This window comes from Gymnoscopelus braueri (genome assembly GCF_963280865.1).
Source record: "Gymnoscopelus braueri genome assembly, chromosome: 6".
NCBI lineage: Eukaryota > Metazoa > Chordata > Actinopteri > Myctophiformes > Myctophidae > Gymnoscopelus > Gymnoscopelus braueri.
Window position 1 is genome coordinate 48454755 of NC_137607.1, and position 11869 is coordinate 48466623.

Genomic DNA, 11869 nt, shown 5'->3' on the forward strand with positions numbered 1-11869 from the left:
AGAAATAAACCATTGTATATAGGCTAATTATGAAGATCATAAGCTTTATTTCATTTTTGCACAGGAGATGGAGCTGAATGTATTTTATGAACAGCATATGGTGACTCATCGACAACACAGACAGACGAGACAAGACAGAGATAACAGAAAAAGAAATTGTCAAGAGAGACAAGACAACATGAAGACAACTGTGGTTGTTGATGTCCCACAATGACAAAGACATTCCACAACGGTATGTTCATCTGTTCTCTGTCAAAGAGGCCGACATTTAGAAGCATGGGAATAGCTGTATTCACATTTAGATTAAGATTCTTAACAGTGGCACGTTAAAATGTAGTTCACACACTGTGTAATTACTAATTTGCTATGCGACCATTGAAATTGTCCCGATTGAATAATCTCCTTGCTATGACTAAGAGGTTACTTTGGGTAATGGGAGTACAATAGGCTAAATAAATAACCATGTGAGTCACCTGAAATCCTCAACCTTTTTCTTTTTTTTTCTATAAAAAAAGCTATTATATTGAAGCCTGATATACAATATGTTCACACATGCAACCTGCACGAGTAGGCCTGCTTGATTTGCCTAACTGACAAAATGTACAATACTACTGTAGTGCCGTGCCCGTTTGACTTTGAGACGTGGCCGTTCAGAGCACGTGCCTGTTCGGAACAGGCCGATTGTTTTGCCATTGGAAGTGTTGCTTGCCGCAATAAGGTGAAACTGGAGTCATTTTACTGCTCAGCGTTCAGATTCGGTACCCCGGTCTATACCCCGCACACCCCACACATACACAGAGACACTGTTTCCGTATCTGCTCTAGAACACTTTGCTCTGACGTCAGGCATGTCCACTCCATATATGTACATGCCATATGCCCATATGCCCATATGTCATGCATATGTAATAATGACACGCATCACGTGGCATATGCCACCACATACACTATTGATTCATGCAGATTTTGACTCTGACTTTGTTTCTGTCATGTCAGCTATAGCATCCCTTATCTGACATATTGAGGCATTTGGGTTATAGTTATCACAGCAGAGCGTTTCCTTAACGTAATCCGTAAAGATGGCTCCTGGAATGGAGGCAGCTGACATTGCTGTCGTAGCACTTTATTTTGTGCTGCTGCTGGGCATTGGGTTTTTTGCCATGTGGAAGACCAATCGCAGCACTGTAAATGGCTACTTCCTGGCTGGGCGCTCTATGACATGGATAGTTATTGGAGCATCACTTTTTGTCAGCAACATCGGCAGTGAACATTTCATAGGCTTAGCTGGATCAGGAGCTGCAAGTGGCTTTGCTGTGGGAGCATTTGAGTTCAACTCACTTCTACTACTGCAGCTACTGGGCTGGGTGTTCATCCCTGTATACATCCACTCAGGGGTCTACACCATGCCGGAGTATCTGTCCAAACGCTTTGGAGGCAACAGGCTGAAGGTTTACTTTGCTGCCTTGTCTTTATTGCTCTACATGTTTACCAAAGTCTCTGTAAACTTGTATGCTGGAGCTCTGTTCATTCAGGAGTCACTGGGTTGGAACCTCTATCTGTCCATTATCTTTCTGATTGGTATGACTGCACTGCTCACAGTCACTGGAGGACTTGTGGCAGTAATGTACACAGATGCTCTTCAGGCCGTTTTGATGATTGGTGGAGCCCTCAGCTTGATGGCGATCAGCCTTGTTAAGGTGGGTGGGCTGGAGGGTGTTCGGACAAAGTACATGCAGGCTGTCCCCAATGTCTCTGCTATCTTGGCCAGTGGCAACTTCACTTATTCTGACTCCTGCCGCATCGAGCCCAAGCCTAATGCTCTGCACATGCTTCGTGGACCTCTAGACGAAGACATGCCTTGGCCAGGGTTCCTTCTTGGCCAAACCCCGGCTTCCATCTGGTACTGGTGTGCTGACCAGGTCATTGTCCAGAGAGTACTCGCAGCAAAGAACATTGCTCATGCCAAGGGTGCCACACTCATGGCTGGATTTCTTAAAGTCCTGCCCATGTTTATAATTGTCATTCCAGGTATGATTTCCCGGATCCTATTTGCGGATGAGATTGCCTGCATTGGGCCAGAGCACTGCTTGGCAGTGTGTGGCTCTCAGGCTGGCTGCTCTAACATCGCCTATCCACGTCTGGTCATGTCTGTGATGCCTGTGGGTCTGAGGGGTCTGATGATGGCGGTCATGATTGCCGCCCTGATGAGTGATTTAGACTCCATCTTCAACAGCGCCAGCACCATATTCACCCTGGACATCTACCAGAGTGCTCGAAAAGGTGCGTCCCAGAGGGAACTACTGGTTGTAGGCCGACTGTTTGTGGTGTTCATGGTGGCCATTAGCATTGCCTGGGTCCCTGTCATCATTGAAATGCAGGGCGGGCAGATGTACCTCTACATACAGGAAGTAGCTGGCTACCTGACTCCACCTATCGCTGCCCTCTTCCTACTGGGTGTGTTCTGGAAACGCTGTAATGAAACAGGTGCATTCTGGGGAGGCATGACAGGCTTCACACTAGGTACTCTACGTCTGATCCTGGCATTTATCTACCGTGAGCCTCTCTGTGATCAACCAGATGATAGGCCTTCCTTCATCACACATGTCCATTACATGTATGTGGCAGCAGGGTTGTTTTGGGTGTCAGGGATTGTTGCTGTGGTGGTCAGTCTCTGCACCCCCCCACCAGATAAGGAGCAGGTTCGCACCACTACTTTGTGGGGGCTGCGCAACATTGAAAAGGTGACAAGAGAAGATGACATCGAGAAGAACAATCGTAATGGAAGCCACCATAAAGATCTTCCCCTGGATGAGAGGTGTCTAGATGCGACGGACATCAAGCTCCCGTTCCCATCCACTGATAATGACCCAGCAACACCTGACACAGAGACAACCACCCCTGGAGAACAGATTGGTAATTCGAAGGCAGAGCTGATCAGGGATGAGGAAGGAAAGCGCGGCATGGGTCTGAGTCTGCTCAATTGGTTTTGTGGGTACAAGGAGGGAGCACAGACCACCACACCAAAGGGAAGCAAGGAGGATGAGAGGGTTATTATAGAGATGCTGTATGAGCCTCCTAAAATTAGACTGCTGCTAAATATGGGCATGCTACTTGTCTGCTCATTGGGCATCTTCATGTACGTTTACTTCACACTATAGATTTGTTCAACACTGAATTAATGGGCAGATTGATTACAAAAAACAGATTTAAAACTAGAAAATGTGCTCCTCGGAGCACAAGTCTCCGCCAGCAGACTATAGCAATTATATTATCATAGCAATAACTAATGAGATACAGTAGAGTAAAAGATATATACTGTAGTTAAATAAAAAGGTGTATGTTAAAGAAATATTTATTTTAAAAAAAATGATTTAAAAATCATATTTTGTCTTCTAATGTTTAAAAATATGTTTAAAAGAAATGTTTAAAAAAAAAAGTCATAATTGACTGGTTTGTTCAAATACTTGTCTGTCTTCTTCATCTTCATTGTCTTGAACAGTTTCAGCAGTTGATTGGTGTGTTTGATCAGCTTTGGCCTTCTGCGCCTTTGTTTGACCAATGTTAGGTGTTCTCAGAGGGACACACACACGCACGGACGGGTGATTTGGACTAGAAGATACTGTTCCAATCAAGACTGATTGATCCTGTCTTACCTCGCTTCAAAAACGTAAACGGTTTTTTGAAGTGACACACCTATTTATAGAATTGTATTTCGTCATGCATTCCTCTAGCCAATCAAAGGCATTGGTGTCAACATATTAATACGTATTAAGATTTCGGTCTTGTTGTGGGATCAATTCAACTCTAGTCTTCTTCTGTGTTACTGTTGTAGATGAGTATGCTTTCTTAGCTTTGGCCTTCTGCGCCTTTGCTTGACCAATGTCAGGTGTTCTCAAAGGGACACACACACGCACGGACGGGTGATTTGGACTAGAAGATACTGTTCCAATCAAGACTGATTGATCCTGTCTTACCTCGCTTCAAAAACGTAAACGGCTTTTTGAAGTGACTAACCTTTTTATTATAGGATTGTATTTCGTCATGCGTCCCTCTAGCCAATCAGAGACATTGATGTCAACATATTGACACGTATTAAGAGTTCGGCTTTGTTGTGGGATCATTTCAACTCTAGTCCTCTTCTACGTTACAATTGTAGATGAGTATGCTTTCTTAGCTTTGGCCTTCTGCGCCTTTGCTTGACCAATGTTAGGTGTTCTCAGAGGGAAACACACACGCACAGACGGGTGACTTGGACTTACTGAAGGTACTGTTCCAATCAAGTCTGATTGATCCTGTTTTACCTCACTTCAAAAAGTAAGGGCTTTTTGAAGTGACACACCTATTTATAGAATTTTATTTCGTCACGCGTCCCTCTAGCCAATCAGAGGCATTGGTGTCAACAAATTGACACGTGTCACGTGGAGCTTGCCCAATGTTAGCTTGGCTAACAATGTTTGCTCACACAAAGCGAAAACATATTCTCCACCTTCGGCGGAGACAAAAACAGATCAAAGCACTCAGTTTACAAATAAGGAAACAGCCTTTATTAATACAAGGCAAAAGCCAACATGTTTTGACCTACAAAGGTCTTCATCAAGGCTTAAAAAAGAAAAGGTGCACATTGGTTTGGTACAGTATCAGGAGTTGAGGGGTGTTATTGTCAAAGATTTGACAAACTGTAATATTTCTTTTTTTTTAAATATACCTATCATACCCCTCGGGAACTTCAGTTTTCAGCTTCACCCAGCTGAGTGCTGCCCACAGAGGAGCGCGGAGGGGGAGCAGTTAGGGGTTAAGTGTCTTGCTCAGGGACTCTTCAACACATTTCTGAGAGCTGGAATCGTACCTGAGACCTCCGGGACCTCCGGAGTCCTAGGCGGGCTCACTAACCATATTATTGTAGTTCAAAAATATCTACTGGAATAATTGTTTTATGGTGTACTTTAAGTGAATTAAATATTTGCCTTATTGGACATATGCTTTTTACCAATTTTGTATGATGATTAAATGCTTTTTGTCTAAAGTTGCAGGTGTAATATTTCAGTGTCTGGGTCATCAATTCATTTTCCATTATTGGCCATGTTGTATAATTCTTTCAACCATACTCAGATGATAACAGCATCATCACATAGTAGATTAGATCTTGGTTTTATATTGTGCTGGTCTGCCTATTCCAAGTGGTAGACCAAGTGTTCAACATTCAAATAATGAAACTTAAATAATCAAGCCAACTACACAAACCACAGACATGAAGTCATCCGCCATGCCAGAATCCAGACCAGAGCCATCCTCCCTACCCCACACACAAGAGACTTGCATACCATTAAAAGTTGCAGTGGCTTCAATGGCCTGCATCCCTTGAGTCCTCAGCACACAACAGTTTATGAGATAATGCAAAGGACAGGAAGACAGACAGACAGATTGATCATATGTATAGATAAATAGATGGAACAGTGCTGCTCTGTGGTTGTAAGAGATGCTCTCTCTTAGATAATGGTCTACCTGCAGCGTGTGGTTCCTCTACTCAACTTTTGAACTGAGAATGTGTACTGTAGGTCCATTTCTACACTCAAACCCAACCCAAACCCTCCCTCTCTCCCAAGGGGAAACTACTGATATTGTCCTTGTGGAAAAGTACTGGCATACAGGCCTGGCTTTGTTTATTGTCTTTGGACAGTGAAAACAAGAACAATTGTGTGAAGTCGCAATGGCCTCACAACCTTATAGTACGATGATACAGTTGATACTGTACTACTACTGGTCATGAATAATTTGCTGTATGTAATATGGTCTCTAATGGTATGTAACATGCACAAAACAATAAAATAAATATATGTATATCGTGTATCATTTGCACAGATTACCAAAAAAAAAGGTTCTGATCTCGCACTTAAGTCACGATAAGCATCTTCTAAATGCCTAAATTGTAATTGTAAATTGTGTTACTGCCACACTAGCGCATTCTAACTCAGTTTCTCAACGTCGGGTAATGGGCCCACTAGGGACCCTTACAGGTCTGTTAATCTGAGTGTAAAGATGTACCATGTATACAGTTAAATAAACAGTAAACACTGAGGAAACACTGTGCTTTAGTGGTAAAACTCACATTGATAGGTTACAGCCAATGTGCATCCATCAATATTAAAGTGTCCCTGCAAAAATGTACTTCATGCTGGCCCTTCTCTCCCTGTCAGCCACTCTAGACAAAATGTCCACTATTGTGACGTATCGATGACTCCATATTTGGGCAAGGTTTCAGCCCCATTCAAGTCCTTAAGATTTTGGACAGTCCAAGCCCCATTAACTTGTCAAAAAAAAGTTTGTTAAATATTTAAAAAAGCATAGAACATATGTGAACAAGGTTTAGTGGGATTCTACGTTAGCCTAGTGACAGTGTACACAAGAAATTTGGTTGATTGGGTTAATGAGATTAGCTCCGGACAGTCACAGACACATGGAAAGACACATCTTTCAGAGCCACGCTGTAAAAACATGGCTCAAATTCCCAAATTTGTGAGTGGTGTGTGTCGTGTGTCCAAGCTGCGAAATGTTGGTTAGCGAGCCAATTGGAAAGTGTAAACGTGTCACTGTAATTCCCACTTATTGGGCTGATCAAATGGAAGGAGCCATGTGAGGAATGTGGTGTGACCGTTCCAGCAAACGCATACATATAGGAGCTTGTGATATACATTTGTCAAACACAGAAAAACTAAAACAATGTCAAACAAGGGTTTTCCTTTTGCTGAAATAAACATACATTACAGCTAATGTTCCCATAAGGCCAATTTTCTTTTATTATAATTCATTCTTAACTGAACAGTGAACAACTGACACCAATCCTGTCACCTGCTTGAGTGCACTCCTTGCCTTTACAAATCCAATATAAAGCATTTGTGCAAAAGATGTATACAAATGTAACCGCTTTTTAAAAAAAATCATTGACAGTGAAAACAATTATGCCTACTTAAATTTAATGTAAAGGGAAGGGTTAGCAATGATCACCAGGAAAATGTAGTTACATCTTCAGAATGGCTGGTAAGTATGTCACTTGTACTCATGTTTAGCTTGGGTTTACTGTCAGTTCTTGTATCAATATCTCAAGTTTACCAAATTTAAAAAAAATGAAAATAAAATCATCCATCCAGTAAATCAGAAATCAAAAGCAAAGCCAGTAGTGGGGGGAACAGTAGTCCAGCGAGGAATGCCTAACTCCATTCCCAGATAGGAGACTTCAGAGGTTCATGTACTCCCAGCACCTCGTGGAATCTGAAAGAAAATTAGTACACCGTTGAAAGAGCATGCTGTACAACATAGAATATACTACTTTCAAACTATGGACAGTATGAATACTTAAACTCTGGAGTAGATCCATATCAATCTCTACTATCTATCTCTCTGAAATGTATTCATGTTCATAAATATCGGCTAAATAATTATATTCTCAATCACAATTTTCTTTTTTATAGCAAAGTAATCTAATTCTAAACAATCCAAAACTCACTGAAAGTAATCAGATTAGGGTACTATATAAATTCTATAGTAGGGTACTACTAGCTCTGGTCCTTAGTGTTAGAAGGAGTTCTCCTTATATGGACCAGAGCTAGGGTACTACTATAGAACTGTCCACATGCTTTTTCCACATGACATGATGACTAATAGAAGATAATATATATATATATATTTTTTTTTTTAAATAAATTACATTTTTGAAGTAGTCTTGCCAACAATACTCTTCATCAGAGGTCTGATCTCCTCTCGATGCTGAGCAGTTCCACTTCGAAGATGAGCGTGGCTCCTCCGGGGATCTTGGGCGGAGCGCCTCTGTCTCCGTAGCCCAGCTCTGAGGGGATGACCAGCTTCCTCTTCTCTCCCTCGCACATCCCCAGCAGGCCCTGGTCCCAGCCTTTGATCACCTGCCCAGTGTTGCCAGATTGTGAGAGAAGTAAGCAACCAAGGTCTATGAAAACAAGCCCAAAAGAAGCGACTAGGCTATGGCTATTTGAAAGTAGCAGATCTACAAGCTCAATTTTGACATTTTTACGGTAATCTTGGCTAGCACCCCCAGTGCGTCCTGCACTTTCACCAGGAAAGCCCGTACTTCTCCGTACATGTACAAAAACTATATATAAAGGTGCTTACCCGGTTGCCCCAAATGTTAACTCACCCTTCGGAGTCTTTGAGCAACGTAGTAGTCCGTATTTTTCAATAGATATGTGTTTTAATCCCGTCTGTGTCGGAAATTCCCTGTATTCCTCAATGGGGGGTAGTGACAGGGCGCAGCCGGTGAAAGTAGGAATTACACAGAATCTAAACAGGAAGTAAACGAGGGGGGATGGCGTTCGGCCACAGACGGGATTAAGACACTTCTTCATTGAAAAATACCGACTAATACATTGCACAAAGACTCCGCAGCGCGAGTTAACATTTGGGGCAACCGGGTGAGCACCTTAAATTATTTTGTTTGTACATGTACGGAGAAGTACGGGCTTTACTGGTCCAGGGTGCTAGCTAAGCCAAGACTATCGTAGACACGAAAGTAAAAGTCAAGACTCAATAAAATACATATTTATTTAGTCTCGATCCAAGGCTATAGCAACAACACTGCACCTGGCCCGTCCCCAGCGTGAAGGTGAAGGGCTGGTTCCTCGGCACGCTGCTGTCGAACTCCGTGCCGTCTTCCAGCTTGCCCGTGTAGTGCATGTTCAGCACGTCTCCTTTACGGGACTTGACGGGACAGTTGTCCACCCGCTTCTTGATGCCGATCTGCAGCTTTTTCTTGTCGGCCCCTCCGCTGACGGCCAGCGGCCCGAGGAGCGACGCCAACGTCACGGCGAGCAGTAAACCCGCCCGCATTGTTGCTACAGTTAGACGTTTCTTTTAGTAGGATGGATGGATGGATGTTTTGGGGTTTGATTTATGATCTCGATACACGGCACGATTACTACACGAGCTTTGTGTGAGCGAGAAAAGGAAGTGACTACTTGAATGTTTGGCCTGAAAACGGATGTAGGTCAGTTGCAGTGTTGCCAGGTTTTGAACAAGCAACTGGTTCTGTGAAAACAAGCCCAAAAGAAGCGATAAGCGATACAAGCGGTAATTCAAATCTATATTCATCAGCTATTTGAAAATAGCCGATCGCAATGCGACGCGTTGTGAACTTGTAGATCTGCTATTATTATGTTTTAATCTTGGGAAATGTACTTTTTTTTTAAAATATAAAAAACAAACAAACATTTGAACACATCTGATATGGAGTCCCACTCCCTGGCACAAAACAGTTTTCAGATGGGGGTCCGTGTGGACAAAATACACATGAATTATAATTAATACAAAATATATAATGTCCTTGACATGAAAATGGTTGAGAGCCACTGTTTTAAACAACATTAGGAAACAAGCCCAAAAAAAACGCAACCACCAATATTTACAAGCAACTTTACAGAAAAACTATAACCAAAGTCGCTTATAATAAGCCGACATGGCAACGCTGTCCAGCTCTCAAATACTCCCGGAGTGAAACATTGTTATGTCAGCCCGTCGGTAGCGGTCACCCCCACCAAGCACGTAAGTAAGTGTACATTAAATGTCCTCCTTCATCTTTTTTTCATTTGACAAAAATCGATCAGAGACCAAGTCAATATATATTCTCATCTGTACATTGGGTAATGTCATGTTTTTGTCATTTTCAGGGGGAAAGACTTAAGTTATTCCTGAGTCCTGATCGGGGCCGCCCGCCAAACAAACACTAACTTATCCTAACGGCTTCATACAAGACCCGGGGGTGAAAATGGCCATCATTCGTATGTTATTCAGTCTCCTCAACAACCCTCTGATCATCGAGAAGTTGGCCGAGTCGCGTCCGATCCGCAGGGCAGCCCAGATCACCGCATACGCCCTCACCAAGGCTCAGATAGCCGGCAGGGACGCCTCGGAGCGGGTCCTGAGATCAGATACGATGCGGACCGTTCGAGAGGAAGCCCAGAGGACCACTCAGCAGCACGGGGACACGATGGGTGACTTGGGGACTCGTTTCAAGAGAGTCAAAGAGACGTTTGTTAAAGAAGTCAAGGATGGGTGGAAGGATGGCTCCAGGGAGATCAAGAAATGAGGAGATTATGTGGATGTATGGCCTATGGACATCTGATCAGTAGTGGATAAAGTACTTACATTTTGTACTTAAGCAAAAGTAACAATGCTGCAATGTAGAAGTACTCTGTTACTAGTAAAAGTCCGGAATTCAAAATTTACTTAAAAGTACAAACGTATTGGTGTCAAAAGTAGATACTCGTTACGCAGAATGTCCCTTTTCACAAGTTTCTTTTGAAAATAGCAGATCTACAAGCTCACAATGCGTCGAGATTGAGCTTGTAGATCGGCTATTTTCAAATGGCCGAAATGTATATAGGGCTGAAGTGGTTAATGTATGTTTTGTAAAAATAATCCAAATCTACAAATCTTTCAAATAATAGTGGAGTAAAACTACAATATTTGTCTCTCTAAGATATAGTGGAGTAGAAGCAAAAGTACTGAAAATTGGAAATACTCAAGTTAAGTTAAAAATACCTCAAGTACTTGTACTTGCTTTACACATCTGCCCAAAAGACGACTCAGCACGGGGGTACAGGTGACTTTGGGACTCGTCTCAAGAGAGTCAAAGAGACGTTTGTTAAAGAAGTCAAGGATGGGTGGAAGGACGGCTCCAGGCCAGGGAGATCAAGAAATGAGATCAGTGGATGTATGGCCTATGGCAGAGGTCTTTAACAAGGGGTCCTCTCAGAGTTACTACAGGGGGGTTGCCAAATCTTAGTGTGATGGGAACTTTTTTTTATTTGTTTTACATTAACCACTTCAACCCTATAGCATCTATTCTGAGAGGAACATTAGCCGAAAATAGCAGATCTACAAGCTCACAACGCCTCACGCTGCTTCACCTCTCTCTCTGCCAAGGGTCGGGTCCTTGGCCTGAAAAACGTTGAAGACCCCTGGCCTGTGGACATCTGATGTGACTGAAAAGGAATTATCTCCACTGGATTAAAAAAGAAAAACCAAGACCCCATCATTTTGTAATATGTATCTGTATTTTACGATCTCTCAGACTGGACTGATTGATGACCTAGGCGGGATGTCACAACATGAAAAAATATTAGCTGTTTAGTAAGCTGTCAAAGTTGGATATTACCATCAATTTACACTGATTTGGTTAGTAGGCTATATTGAAGTCTAAACAGAAGTATATTGAAGTCTCAGGGAAATCCAAAATGTCCTAAAACAGGCAAGTATTTCACACTAAACAACAGTTTAGTGTTTGATCCCAACCACCGTGTGGAAAACAAATGCTAGACCAAATTTATATTGTATCTGTTTGAAAAGCAGAAAATGTTGGGTCTGTCTTGTCTCACAAAGTGTAATGAAAGTCCCATATTCTCCACTAATGCCTTCAAATTGTGACAAGGGGATATTTATGATTCAGTATGTTTTTGCAATTTGATTAGTACAGAAAACATTTATTGTCCATAAATGAGATTTGTCTGATTTATTTTGTGTTAAACAGGTGCTGTCGTATGTGTGTGTGTGTGTGTGTGTGTGTGTGTGTGTGTGTGTGTGTGGTCGTCGTGTTTGCTCACTGTGACTGTATAAAGAAAGATCATATAAAACTGATAATACAAACAAGTAAAAACAATATATAGCTGAATAGTTTTTCTTCTATAGATCTGTGCAACAAATGACATGCATGTTTGTTTCATTGTTCATTCAGTCTCTGCAATCCATGGACGGAGACATTGCACTTCAAACTATGACCTGTGCTCTGGTTTCTGCATAGCTCACCATCCTTATGTAACTTGAAAATTATCCAATATCCGTTAACAGAT

General features: G+C 42.2%; 3 protein-coding genes across 6 annotated transcripts; 2 read left to right on the plus strand and 1 right to left on the minus strand.

The window, feature by feature from the left end:
• Positions 1-1078: 1078 nt before the first annotated feature.
• LOC308087175 (sodium/myo-inositol cotransporter-like) lies at positions 1079-3157 on the plus strand (the record flags this gene model as incomplete). Its single annotated transcript, XM_080430888.1, has 1 exon — positions 1079-3157. The coding sequence occupies one exon, from the start codon at positions 1079-1081 to the stop codon at positions 3155-3157; it is 2079 nt and encodes a 692-aa protein (XP_080287014.1).
• A 3607-nt stretch (positions 3158-6764) lies between these two features.
• fkbp2 (FKBP prolyl isomerase 2) lies at positions 6765-8988 on the minus strand. Its single transcript, XM_080430833.1, has 3 exons — positions 8607-8988; positions 7702-7912; positions 6765-7265 (listed from the first exon to the last, which is right to left on the minus strand). The coding sequence occupies exons 1-2, from the start codon at positions 8850-8852 to the stop codon at positions 7736-7738; spliced, it is 423 nt and encodes a 140-aa protein (XP_080286959.1). The 5' UTR covers positions 8853-8988; the 3' UTR covers positions 6765-7265; positions 7702-7735.
• Positions 8989-9441: 453 nt separating this feature from the next.
• On the plus strand, positions 9442-11778 carry LOC308086522 (uncharacterized protein). 4 transcript variants are annotated; one of them, XR_013933251.1, is made up of 3 exons: positions 9442-9567; positions 9689-10158; positions 10947-11778. XR_013933251.1 is itself a non-coding variant. In XM_080430080.1 (2 exons), the coding sequence occupies exon 2, from the start codon at positions 9787-9789 to the stop codon at positions 10105-10107; it is 321 nt and encodes a 106-aa protein (XP_080286206.1). In that variant the 5' UTR covers positions 9442-9567; positions 9689-9786; the 3' UTR covers positions 10108-10762. The 4 variants fall into 4 exon arrangements, 3 of the variants coding, with proteins under 3 accessions (XP_080286206.1, XP_080286207.1, XP_080286208.1); XM_080430080.1 differs by lacking the exon at positions 10947-11778 and having other exon boundaries at positions 9689-10762; XM_080430081.1 differs by lacking the exon at positions 10947-11778 and having other exon boundaries at positions 9513-9563; positions 9689-10762.
• Positions 11779-11869: the final 91 nt, after the last annotated feature.